The sequence below is a fragment of the Cebus imitator genome, unplaced genomic scaffold (assembly GCF_001604975.1).
Source record: "Cebus imitator isolate Cc_AM_T3 unplaced genomic scaffold, Cebus_imitator-1.0 Scaffold68, whole genome shotgun sequence".
NCBI classification, from domain to species: domain Eukaryota; kingdom Metazoa; phylum Chordata; class Mammalia; order Primates; family Cebidae; genus Cebus; species Cebus imitator.
This window is the reverse complement of record NW_016107383.1, coordinates 6,320,632-6,335,013: the sequence shown is the minus strand read 5'-3', so window position 1 is coordinate 6,335,013 and position 14,382 is coordinate 6,320,632. Positions and strand designations below refer to the sequence as shown.

The 14,382-nt window shown below is 35.9% G+C and overlaps 1 protein-coding gene across 4 annotated transcripts in view; it reads right to left on the bottom strand.

Annotated features, from left to right (window-relative positions):
* The window catches only part of COL14A1 (collagen type XIV alpha 1 chain), a 255,166-nt gene that overhangs the window by 111,062 nt on the left and 129,722 nt on the right, over positions 1–14,382 (bottom strand). For all 4 annotated transcript variants that reach the window (XM_037739316.1, XM_017530706.2, XM_017530707.2 and 1 more), the window contains exons 24-26: positions 9,628–9,774; positions 5,812–5,868; positions 2,549–2,688 (exon numbers count right to left, since the gene is read on the bottom strand). In XM_037739316.1, the coding sequence (XP_037595244.1) occupies positions 2,549–2,688; positions 5,812–5,868; positions 9,628–9,774 (344 nt within the window). The remainder of the gene's footprint in view (positions 1–2,548; positions 2,689–5,811; positions 5,869–9,627; positions 9,775–14,382) is intronic.

Here is a 14,382-nt window from a genome sequence, read left to right as displayed (position 1 = left end):
AGGATTATAATATCTTCTTGTTGGGTTAATCCTTTTATTATTATAAAATGACTTTCTTTGTCTTTTCTTACTATTATTGCTTTAAAGTCTGTTTTATCTGACATAAGAATTGCTACTCCTGGTTGCTTTGGGTTTCCATTTGCATGGAATATCTTCTTTCACCCCTTTACCTTGAGTTTATACAAATCCTTACATGTTAGGTAAGTCTCTGGAAGAGAGCAGATATTAGGTTTGTGATTCTGTATCCATTCTTCTAATCTGTATCTTTTAAGTGGAGGGCTTAGGCTATGTACATTCAACATTAATACTGAGATGTGAGGTACAGTTCCACTCACCATGTTTTTACCTAAGTACTTTGTTTTCTTCACTGTGTTATTGTTGTATAGGTCCTATGAGTTTTATACTTTTGAAAGGTTATATTCCAGTGTATATCAAACTTTTGCTTCCAAATTTAGAACTTCTTTTAGTATTTCTTGTAGGGCTGGTCTGGTAGTGACATTTGTTTGCCTGAAAATGACATTAATTCTCCTCTAGTTATGAAACTGACTTTTGCTGGATTCAGAATTCTTTCCTGACAGTAATTTTGTTTAGAGAGGCTAAAAATAGAACCATAATCTCTTTTGTCTTGTAAGGTTTCTGCAAAGTATCTATTCTCTTATGGTACTTCTTGTGTCCAGATCTTCTTAGCCATTCTTTCACAATATATTCCAAATCTGTTTGTTTCAGTGTACCTCATTGCTACCACCCTAGTCCAGGCCATTCTGCTGGACCATGAGCGCATCTTCCTGACTGGTCTATCTGCTTCCACTCTTATCCTTATTAGTACTCACATGCCACAAAGAAGTTGGGGTAATCTTTTTTCTGAAACAGATCTTGTCTCTCTTTAAAATCTGCTAGTGATTTCCAGTTGCATTTATGATGATATTCAACTCCTTTGATGGTCCACAAGACTCAAGATGATCTGGCTTTTGCCTACTTTCTTCCATCTGTTCTATCCTCACACTCTCACCCACCATATTCTATCCACAAGTTTTGGGGTGTGAAGTTTCAAAACTCATTCTCATCTTGGGTCCTCTGTACTTATCACTTTCTCTGTCTGGAAATGCCATTCTCGGATCTTCAAGTCTGCATCATTCACATCTCAGTTCAAAAGGCACGTCCTCAAAGAAGTCTTCACTGACCAATTAAAAACAACTGTCACATACAATTTAGAGTAATCCTCTGACATCTTTAAATCTCATCACTCTGTCTTCGTAGCTTACATGCCTACCTTGGGAATCTATTTGCTTGCCTGTTTATATCTGTCTCTATCTCTTTTCTCTTTACTTGTTTTTTAACTTTTATTTTAGTTTTAGGGGTACATGTGCATGTTTGTTATAGAGATAAATTGGATGTCATGGGATTTGATGCACAGATTATTTCATCATCCAGAGATTCAGCACATTACCCTATAGGTAGTTATTCGACCCTCACTCTCCTCCTACCCTCCACTCTCAAGTAGGCCCTGGTATTTGTTTTTCCCTTCTTTGTGTCCATATGTGCTTGATGTTTACCTCAACTTATAAGTGGGAACATATAGTATTTGGTTTTCTGTTTATGTATTAGTTTGCTTAGGATAATGGCCTCTAGCTTCATCCATGTTGCTGCAAAGAACATGATCTCATTCTTTTTTATTGTTACATTATATTCTGCAATGTATACGTACCACATTTTCTTCATCCAGTCTACAATTGATGGGCATTTAGGTTGATCTCATGTCTGCTATTGTGAATAGTGCTGGAATGAACATACATGTGCATACATGTGTCTTTATAGTAGAATGATTTATATTCCTTTGGGTATATATCCAGTAGTGGGATTTCTGGGTTTGGTAATTCTGTTTTAAGTTCTTTGAGGAACTGTCAAAGTGCTTTCCACAATGGCTGAATTAAGTTACATTTCCACCAGCGATGTGTAAGTGTTCCCTTTTCTCCACAATCTTGCCAGCATCTGTTGTTTTTTGCCTCTTTAATAATAGCCATTCTGACTGATATGTCTTCTGTCCTTACTTTTAAGAATATGAGCTCCACGAAATTAGAGACATTGATTGGCATTCATTATGACAGTATAGGACATGGCTATAATAAATCCTTGATACATATTTGTTAAATGAATAATTCTGTTTCATGTTCCACATTATATATAGTAATGTGTGACCTTAACCTTTTCCTTTCAAGATTTTAAAGTCCTTAAGGGCAGGGAAAATATCATGTGTATCATTAAAGGAGACATTCTACCTTAGTATATATTTTTTAAATGCCCTGACATGGACTTTCTACCTTGTTTTAGTTTGCTGAACTCAACACCTTTTAAGGATAGGCATCCTCTGGAGGTTCATCAGGCATTAATAAGCTGCTTCCAAACACAGACCTGTCTATCCTTTCATTTAAGGTTGAGTCCAATCATTACAGTTCTTGACCTACAGTTCCTGACAAGCAGCTGTAATAAGAGCTGGAGAAACAACTTCTAAATACATAGAATAAATAAATTATTTATGTATTAGCCTTACTTGGGTTCCATCTGTGCCAATCTTGTTCAGGGCTCCAACAGTGCTATACAGAAAGTTGATGATCTTATTGAAATTGTCATCTCCAATGCTCCAGGATCCATCCACCATAAATACCAGGTCAGCCTTGGCCGCCTTACATACTGAAGACCAACAGTGAATTTTGAGTCAGAGAGAAGGGAACAATTTAGTAATTATTAAACCAATAAGGCAAATAATGGTTGTCCTCTGATAAGTGAAGCTCTTTTTCAAAGGAAATATATCAACTTCTTAATGTTCATATTCCAAACTCCTGCTCACTATGCTTCTTTGCTGTAATTACTCTTTTATACCCAAGGTTCTTATTCCTGACTAAGAAGCTTCTATTATGCATGTGGAAATAGAGAAAGAAAAAGTTCTCAGCCCAAAAGAATGAAAATGAAGGACTAGGAAAAGATGGGATTAAGGGGATTTAGAGACAGAAGTATCACTAAACACCGTCTAGTACCAACTGATTGCAGAAAAGGACATGCTATCACTCTGTGCATCCTGCCCTCTCCTTATTGAATTAGTAAGTTAATTTCAGAGTGATTCAATCTCAGCAGAAAAGTATGTGATAAAATGGAACCAGATTAATCTAATTATAATTTGATATTCATTTGGGCTGAGGCCATAAGTAAACAAACTCTAATCTTGGTTAAAAAAAAGGTTCTGTCTCTGTCCTTCTATAGCCCACTGATATATGTCAAGAAAGGTACATGAATGCTAGCCAAGGGAAAGTACTGTCAGTAGGTATTACAGATATCTACAAAGCACTCAAACAAGTAAAAAGAATTAACGCAAACTACAGCAATAAAAACCTACTCTACTGAGAACATTTTTACAAGTTCTTTTTTGGTATCATGTGCCGTTTCAGATTATCTATGCCTTTCCTCCTCTTCATTAGGGTAGATCATTGCAGTTAACTCAGTTTTATGATAAAGCAAACAATTTGCTCTTCAATAATCTGAATCTTTTAATCTTAGGCCAATTGCACACAAATATTCTATGAGATAATATGCCTTTCTCTTTCCTCTAAGAAAAACCTCACTTGGTTTTTATTAAGTACAATTTCATTCCCTGAAAGCTATTTATAATATAAAATAAACCATCTCCAAGTAAGCTAATACGCTAGGGGCAGTACTGATCTGGTGAGGTTGTTCTCATGAATTCTGCAATTTATAAAATTTTACAAATTTGTGGTTTGAACTTAAAGTTGAAAGGAATCAGAAGATCTGCTAATTATGCATTTTATAAACAGGTCCTCTGTTTCCATGGAAAGAAAAAAATGAAAATCAGGTTTCACTTTCAAAATAAAAACAAATTCTATTAAAAATGTATTAAAATGAAAAATTTAGTTAGCAAATCAAAGAAAGAAAATATATCAACATGCATGAAGGAATTACCTCTGGGATAGAAAGCTGTGTTTTTAATTTTCTTCTTTTAAGTTTTTTCTGCTTTTTAATGTTTGTTTAATAAATATTTAGTATTACCTTAATAATAAAGATTTATTGGCTTTTAAATTAAATATACCCAGAACAAATAAAGCCTAAAATACACAGTGCATTCAAGTTGCAAAAGCACCATCTAAAACAATCATGATGAAAACCTCAGAACCAATGTTTCTACTTTGTCAATCTTTAATCACACAGACTTTTCCAGATCACATTAAGTCTTCTATAAGCAGTCATGGATGTTTACTGAATAATATCCATACTCAGCTATAAATAAAAATATTCTGACCTCAGAGCATTCTGTAATATCTGCATCAGAAGTGCCTAATTAGTAAATTTATCAATTAGGATTCTGTTTTCAGTTCTAATCACGAGAATAACCATAGATAATTGAGACTAAAGAAGGCTAGATATGAAGCTGTCAGAAGAGTGTGGCATTCCAGGTAAGGTGAACAGCATTCAAAGATGCAGGACAGCTTAAGACATGTATGGGAAACCCTGAGTTGTACAATATTGCTATTATATAATGTATTCTAGGAAATAATTCTGCAAAGTAGATTGATTCATGAAGACTTTGCATGCCATCCTAGGATGAATGTTGTTTTATTAGAATATTTAATTGCCTCTGTTTCTTTGTGCCTTCCACTCTCTGCAGCATTTGAATCCACTGGCTTTAAGCTCAGAACAATTTATTTTTTATTGTTTCCCTGGTATGTAACAGACACTTTAAAAGGCATTATAAATGGAAGAACCCTTGCAATACAACCTTCTAACATGTTCTACTTTCTCCTCTCATTCTTCCAGTCCCTCCCCCCTATTTTGCCAATGTTATTGTTCTTAAACAGATTTCATCAGATCACCCTTCCTTCCTACAAATTCTCATGGTATGCCATTTCCCACAGGATAAAGCGCATATTCCTAATTTTGTCACATCAACCACTCTATAACTCTATTCTCATTCTTTTCTCTTTAATGCCACACTAAAGCATTTATGGTTTCCTAAATCCATTAAGTGCTTAGATCACTCTTAACACCGAAAGCTATTCATACCATTACTTATCTCTCATTCTTCAAAATGTAGATCGAATTCCTCTTCCTTAAGAAGAGCATCATTAATCTGTAGCAGCATTAACCATTCCCACTTCTGGGCTACCATAATACAATTGTTCTTTTATAACTCATAAACTTGATTGGTACTTATCTATGGAAGTACCTATTTCTCTTTAATACTAAAAATAAGCAGAGAGCAGCAGTCATGTATTATTATTGTATTTCCCATGCCTACCATAAGAGCTTTGAGAATAAATAGCAGGATTAATAGAAGTTCATTACTGAAATAAAGAAAAGAATGATCACTACTTTGTTGGAGGTCTTTTTAAAAATTACCCTAGTAGCTTAGGTAAAAGGTGATGAGGAACTGTGGTGATGAAGAAAAAAAAACAACTGAGACACGTCAGAGGTAGGCTGGGAAACTATCACTGTATCTGAGGAATTACAAACTGGATTTTCACTTACAAATTACGTAACTATTGTTTCTTAATAAATGTTACTGCTATTTCCTCAAAAAAATCAATATTAAGCAATTCTGTTAGTAAATCCACTCTTGGTGTGCAGAACTGATTATTAAACAATATCATTCAAGCTGATTATGGTTGATAAACATTTGTATTAAAGAGAAAATTAGGTAGCACAATAAATATACTTTATTAATACCCTGGTTTTAAATGAACAGGCAAACAAAGCCAACACAAATCCTTAACCTAGAAACAGATCATTATTGTATTATTCTTTTACCTTCTTTTGCTGGTGGAATGGTTGGAGGAAAAGTTGGTGGTTGTGTAGGAAGAGATTCTGTAAAGGAGAGAAAGGACATCAGTTAGCTATCTCATCTGTGGGGAAGAAACGAAGGTCATGGAGTAATAAATATTCAGGGAGTCAATGATTTTGGCAACTGTCTTCTCTGAGAATTGAATGGCTACTATAAATCAGCCACAGCCTGTGAAAACTGACTCCATCCATCATCTCATCCTCAGACTGAAGGGTTGAAATGCCATTTTGCCACCATTCAGTTTACCCAGCAGGAGTCAATGAAATCAAACTGTCAGCTACAAAGTGGTTCTAACATTGATTTAAGGCAGGAATCCCGCCAACCCATTTGCAAGTTTGTCTCCAACTGCTTTCACACACACAATTAACTTCATTTCCATTCTGCCTAAGGATGAACCATCAATCCTTGCTCAGTAGCACTTTTCCCTTTCCATCCTGCATCTCCCAGGATGTTGGTCACTGGTGGACTCTGATGCACTCTGCTCTGCTCAGACTGCATTTGGAAATGTCTTTTGGGTTTGAGGACCAAATGTAAACATTGGCAGGCTGAAGTGTGTTTGGATCTTTTCAACCTGGATCATGCAGGATGAGAAGTCCATGTACTCTGCAGAGGTGTGGCTTGGTTAAAGGACCTGGAGACAGTTAGATCAGAGTACTGATTCTCAATTCTCATTCCAGCTCATGCAGCAAAGCACCAGGAAGGTGTGCTGTCATTAGGTAAACATAAAATATGCTGTTATATGTATTCATTTCTAGTTCCTATTTGACACTAAAGATTTAAGAAAAACCAAGAAAATGCTTCTGGTTATCCCAGTTTAATACTCAGGAAAACCCTCCACAAATCATAGTGATTCATAGAGGGGATATCTAGCCTCAGGCAATACTAAGCACCAAATAGCTAGAAAGATTTGAGCTCAGACAGACTGACCATTTGCCAAGAATTTTATAAAGGGAATTTCTGCATTGTAAGGAAGGCTAAGAGGTGAGTTTTAAGGTCTCTTCCAACTTTAAGATCCAATAAAATAAAATAAATAAAATGATTCAACATTAAAAGAATGAGGTAACTATGTTTTACTAAAAGAAAGAATATTCAAGATGAATTGTTTTGTGAAACAAGTCACAGAATACTATGGCATAATCTCATTTGTGAAAAATAAAAAGTACACATACATAAACACACACACACACATATATATATATATACCTTTTATATTTCATATTATCTACTTTTTATTCTTCACAAATGTGTGTGTGTGTGTGTGTGTGTGTGTGTGTGTGAAAAGGAAATATTTCTGAAAAGGAAAAACAAGGAAATAAGGAGGTTGACAATGCACATTACACATTTCTGTTTTGCTATAATGAATATATATCACTGTTATTTTTAAAGACAATTTTTTGAAGCTAAAAACTCTCAAAATTAAAAAAGAGACTTTTTTTGTAACTAGAATTGCAAAACTTTCTTAAAAGCCCCACCTGTTTCTAAAGTCATGTTTTTTAATTTTAAAATTTTTGGAAGTAGTCATCTTAATGATTGTGCATCTTATTTAATATGAAAAATAGAGGCATCTCATAAGTTGGGTCAATAAATCAAGAATGAAATCAGTAAGAGGCTACGGCAGCCAGATTAATATGATTGGGCAGAACATCTGGCCAAAGAATCTCTTGGTTCAGAAGAACCACAGTGAACTGGGGACACATGTTTATATTCTGTATGTGGCATACAGATTGTCTCTGTCTTCAAGGATCTGAGGTTCTGTCACATAAAGAGGGAATAGTCTTTACCTGCATTGCTTCGGAAGATTGAACCAGGGCCAATGAGTAGAAGCTACAAGGAGACAGATGCCTCCAACATGAAGAAAATATTTACATCAAACAGAGCTATCCAAATTGGATTTAACCCTAGGTTAGTTAGCTAACCAGTGTGGGGCCAAGGATAGGAGAAGCTGAAGTAGATCAGGGGTCCTAAACACAAATGTTACTAGCGGTCAGGTGAGCAATGAATATGTGCAAAGAACTTAGCGTGAACATGAAGGTGCAGTAGCAAACTTAAGAGCACATGCACTGTCTAAACACACAGCTTTTAGCTGGCTCCAGCAGATTGGCACCATGAAGATACTTTGTATTGCCCAATATTCTGACTTTTCAAAAACTACTTTAAAACTTAAAAAAGTAGGGCCCAGAGAAAACATGCCTGATAGTGAGATCTAGCCTTAAGTTTATGACTTTTAAGAATAATGGTGATGACAAAAAGTACTTGCTTAATGAGATACACATTGAAAAGCTCTTCAATAAGTATTTTTTTTATTGGATGTTTACCGCCACCACGTGAGGCAAGAGAGTAGGTATTTAATTTTCTTGAGATGCTGAATTGCCCAAAGTCACAATGCTAGAAAGGTGCAGAACAAGATCCTCAACCAAACCATTTGACTCTAAGTCTGGTGGATTACTAGGTTCCTATTAACTTCAAAATCATATGATCTGTAATCCATAAGATGGAATACTAATCAGCAATAAAAAGAAACAAACTACTGACACAATTTACAACATGGATAAACCTCAAAAACATCTGCCAAGTGAAAGATGTCAGATCCAAAAGACTGCATATGGTATATTTTCACTTATGTGAAATGTCCAAAAAAGGCAAATGCATAATAAAGGAAAGTAGATTGCCTGAGGCTCAGTGTGGGAAAGGAGATCGACTGCAAACAGCAGGAAAGGTTATTTGGGTTGATGCAAATGTCCTAAAATTGAATTGTAGGAATAGTTGTAAAACTCATTACAGTACACGTATAAAATCATTGAACTGTGTGCTTAAATTTTATGGTATGTAAATTATACCTTAAAAATATATGTGGAATATAAAATACTGCATATTTAAGTGTGGTGAAATAAAATGTCTGTATTACAAAAAAGAAGATGATTTAATTCATTATATTTTGTTCTCTCTTTTTGAAGGTCACACATGCATGATTGCCCTCTGCAAGTGCCAGAGAGGCTGGAAGAGCTATACATAGGCAGTAGTCCCTTCTAACTGCCATGTACGTGATAGATGGGTCACCAAGAAAGCCCATTGTCCAACACCTAATCCTCCCGGAATTTCAAGTTTAAATTCAAGATACGGAGTTAAGCACACAGATGTCCTCCAGAATTTACTACATTTCAAACCATTTCAATGTTTGTGGACCCAGGGTCAAGAATCTTTGACTAGAAGCCATTTCAAGAAGCTGACACTCTCCTTGCTCTTTGGAACATGTAAAAAGAGCTTTGTTTTAATTTTATACTTTGCCTTTCCCTTCAGAGCATCACATCTGCAGCCAGCTTGGAAAAAGTACAAGAGCATTTTAGGCAAGCAGTAACTCTAGGGTCAGCCAGTTGGAACATCTTGGCTCCATTCCCATCCTCATGGCTGTGGTAATATGCCATTGTTTTAATGTCAGAGCCCAGTCCTCAAACTGCATCTCACACTCCACATACCACAAATGTTCCTTACAGATCTGGATCACAATATAAGTCATTGTCTCAATTGCTTTGCTATCACGTGGTCTTCTAGTCCCTTGTGAAACACATATGGAGAATGGAAATTAAAAACCCGTGCTGATGACATCAGTGGTCCATATGCAATGAATTCTGGGGTTGAATAAGAGAATCAAAACTTATATTACGTATATTCCTAGACAGCAATAGCTAATATTTTTCTAAATGGGATAAGGTTTTTTCAAAATAGGATGCCTAAAATTCTGTGTTGATGGGAAGAGGGATCAGGAGAGAACACACATGACTTACGTGTTTTTTCCATTATGCTCACACTAGGTCCTTCAATCTCCTGGAGCTTTGTATAAACACTGATTTTATATTCAGAATCAGGCTGAAGTCCATAGAAGCAATGCCTGGTTGTCCCTCCACCCACAGTGGATTCTTGCTTTTGTGTATCTATAATAAAAACAGAACAAAACAAAAACATACACATGTGAAATTTTTGAAAAACAGCCATTCGTAGATGATTTGCTTCTGAAATATTTCACATGTGTATCTCACATCAGATAACTCCAGAATGAGTCATATTTGTTTGAAGTACTGTATCTTCCTTCTAAGAGTTAATATACTCACTGGTATTTTTCTATGGAAAATCACATTTTATATGTCCAAAAATAAGCTTATTATTAAAAGACTTCTGAGATCAACTCTATGCTTAATGGAGAACTATTAATGGAAATAATTATATGTACACATCTTAACTGATCTTTTGGACAGGTGCAGATGTGAGGGCATTGATTTATTTTGTAAAATCTTTTTTTTTTTTTTTTTGAGATGGAGTCTTGCTCTGTCATCCAGGCTGGAGTGCAATGGTGCGATCTCAGCTCACTGCAACCTCTGCCTCCTGGGTTCAAGCAATTCTCCTGCCTCAGCCTCCCGAGTAGCTGGGACTACAGGTGCACACCACCATTCCCGGCTAATTTGGTATTTTTAGTAGAGACGGGGTTTCACCATGTTGGCCAGGCTGGTCTCAAACTCCTGACTTCAGGTGACCCACCTGCCTTGGCCTCCCAAAGTGCTGGGATTACAGGCATAAGCCACCATGCCCGGCCTATATTTTTACAATCTGAACTCCCTTTTATTCAACATGATTCTCTGAATGCAGTCCAATGTTATATAACATAAAAAGATACTTCCTTTTGGCTTCATATAACTTATTATCACCCAAAACGATGCCTTTCTAGGCAATGGTCTAAAGATACAGGTATGGGTCTGAGAAGCCCTGGTCCATGGGTCCAGGTTGTCTTCAAAGCTGCCACAACTGCAGGCAAAAGTTTGCACCAGCACTGGGACACACTGCCCAGTATCTCCCTCTCAGCTTTGGCCTTTAACTGACACCAATGGTTTCCTTCAATTGCAAAAGACATTCCCAGGGAGTTCAGAGGAGGCTCTCCAAATTTCCTGCATCCACTCTGAAAATCCCTTAATTGAGAAAAAAGTCATGGTGCTTACATAGCATAGGGCTGTATGTGCTGCGGAGCTCAGTCTCTCAATTTCTCGTTCTTTTTTTTGATCTACCAAGGAGACATGTCATGTACAGCCAATACATGGCACCTTCTCTGTCTTTTTCCCCACCATGACAGAGGCATAAAGAACTCTAGAGACCTAACTATTGGCTCCTTTCATTGTTCCCACATCCATAGCAAAATTGCCGTGCATCTCCTGGAAGAACTAGTACTGGTCCTTAGGCCCTGAGGCTGAGGAATCTGGATTAATTATAAGTATTCATCATTTCTTGAGGGTTTACTATATGCCAGGTTCTGTGCTTGATATTTAATTACAACAACAGCAATAAAGATAATAATAGCCAACATTTAATGGTGCTTATCACATGCCAGGCAATATTCTAAGAATTTCATATGTACCATCTCGTTTGATTCTTATAACATTTATAATTATTTACAATCTAAAGAGAGGAAGCTAAAGGTCAAAAAAGTTAATAACTTCTTTAGGTCATTCTAATCAGCAGAACTGAGATTTTTTTAATTGGTAGATAATAGTTGTACCTATTTTGGGGATTTGTGTGATTTTTCATACCTCTATACAATGTGTAATTGGGATATCCAACACTTCAAACATTTATCTTTTGTGTTGGGAACATTACAATTCTTTTCTAGCTATTTTGAAATATACAATTATTGTTAACTATTATTTCCCTGCCATACTATCGAATACTAAAACTTACTCCATCTACCTAAGAGTATTTTTCTATCCCCTGGCCCACTTCTGTTCGCCCCCCCACCCCCGAATTCAGAACTCTAAAGTTCAGTTCCAGAGGATGTTGCTTTAATTTCCACTAGTATATTCTAAATGAATGTAACTGAAATACATCGTTTTCCAAAATGAAACCATCTGAGAGCTGCTGAGTGCATATGAAATATGCAAACATGATGCCTAGAGATCAGAAGAGGAGTCCTTATGACTCAGTGCTTTATCACTCCACAGAGCCTACTTGGGTGGCTTTCATTACTGAAGAGTTTCAAAAGTGTTTTCTTCATAGGCATAGACTGCTGTTGTTGTCATTGTTTTTACTCAATGGACAACTGGTTAAGAGGAGGAATCACTGCTACCATGAAAAAGCAGTTATTCAAGTTTCCATCTAGGTTGATCATTTTACCCATAAATTGCATGTGTTTAATCAAATCTTCATAAAGCTTTATTTAAAGGGATTGAAAAACTTGTATTAAAAAAACTGCATTGATTAAATATATTATGCATATTATTTAGTGGTTAAAAAGAACTATCCACTCCTTCAAAATGTTATTTGCAGAAGAGTTTATAAAAAATAAATAGAATCTAGAAAATATAGAAGGATGCCAGCTGCTTTTTAAAGTATAAAATGCAAAAATTTTACATGACGATTTTTGTCTATTTTATAAGTAACAAACCTAGCTAAGTTTCAATCTATATTTTGACGTACATATATTGAAGCAAATATATGTATATTACAATATGCATATATCAGAATAAACATGGTACATGTTGTTTTAAATTTTGTCTATGGACAAATCCAAATTTTAAAAAATAAAAATGAATTAAAGCCATTTGTTAAATAGAATTTTAAATTTATTTTTATATATTGTGAATATTAGAGTTTCAGAAATGAACTTTGTAGTAGAACCTTTATTAATATATTTGTTCAGAGTAAATACTGTCAACTTTAATCATTTCTTATTGGTAATATTATGCAAAATGATGACATTTTAAAATTGTTAAAGTGTCTGTGAGATTATATATTACATGAAATGGGCTTGATAGTAAGTAAAATTTGGTGAACTCATTGTTCTGCTTTGCTTAGCTCCCACTTTAGTCTGTAGTTTCCAGACTCAGAATCCCACAACTGTTTCTTTTTGACCCTTAGCTATCCCTTAGAGCCTCCTAAAAGCTTCTGTGAGCCACCTGTGATACAAACATTTCCTGAATTTTATGCATGGATCATATTGATCTACCTCCACAAACCTTCCAGGGACTCTCCAGGAGTCACTTCTGGAAATGAGCATTTCTGTCATTTCCTATTTCAGGTAGAAACTCAAGTACTTTAAAGACCCTTGAAAACAGAATATAAGTAGATCTTACTGCTAAAATAATACATCTATAAGCCATTGGAAAACTGGAACAAGCATTGTAAGATTAATGGCAAACAGTATCAATTTGGTTCCCAATACTAACAAAGAGGGGTTACATGAATGGGGGTGTATCCATGTTGCTTTTGGCATGTGCAATTCAGGCCTATTGGCTTTGCCTTAAGGAAAACATTCAAACTGACCAAATGGTGACTAATTTCCTCAACCCCTTGTGCCAAAAGCAGGAAGTTAATTTATTTTCTTGGAACAGAGGAAAAAAATCTGCCTTTATTTGTGCACTCATTCTTAGGAAGCAAGACTAAATCCGTTCTCTGGATTATTGTTGTGCTGATAATAAGCCACCAGCTTGACTCACCAAAATGAGTTCCACAAGCGACGAATATCCAGCATCCAGGAAACTACTCTGATAGAATTGTATGATGTAAATAATTCTACTTCCCATAATGTCATTGCTTCAAAAAGTTTACTTTTGATAATAGGTTTTGTTCCATAAGATCTTTTTTTTTTTTTTTTTTTTTTTTTTTTTTTTTTTTTTTTTTTTTTTTTTTTTTTTTTTTTTTTTTTTTTTTTTTTGTGGACCTGGTCTTTGGTAAGGCAGGCTGTCCACTATGCTGCAATTCTCTATCCTTCTCAACAAATAATACTGCAAAGCTGACGTCTCGGCACCTAAATAGGGGCAAGAGGAGCATCCTCTGAACCTTTATCTAAGCAGGCTACAAAGACGTTCATCAAGTTGTGGGGATTAGGGTGGGAATAAAGTGTTTGGACCTATCTGGCATGAATTAATAAATACATGAATTTGAAGGCAACCTTAGGTGCCAAGGCAACTCCAAAACAGCTGGAGAGAGGGACAAAAGTCCCAGAGCCTCTGCAGAACGAATGGAGGTTCTCACAGGGCTCTGAATTACCAAGACCAATCAAAAATCTCTCACTTTGGACTGTCCTAGGATTAACCAAAAACCTGTAATTTAATTTGGCAAATGGATGACTGACTCAAAAGTAGATTTTATTTCAGTCTTTCCTGAGAAGACCTTGTCCTTCTGGTAATCTTTTTTTTCTTGGCCATAAAAATGTCATAATATTTACACGGGTAAATGGCATCTGTTGTTTTTGCCTGTCTTGTATCTGAAATCTTTTGCTTTGCATCCATTCCTCCTCACTCTTGGTCTTTATGGTTTGGGGAAGATTGGATAACAACCCCACCTCCTGCCACCACCACCCGATACAGGGGTGGAAGGCAACCCGTCCAAGCAGTCAGTTTATTTCATGCCCTTGCACTCAATGACAGATTTAGAGGCATGTGACCCAAACCAGGCCAATATGAGTCAGTTCCTGGACTTCTGTTGTAAGTATTGAGAAAGAGAAGCTGTCTTTTCACCAAGACTGGTAAGCTGGAAGCTGGGTGAATATAATTCTGGAT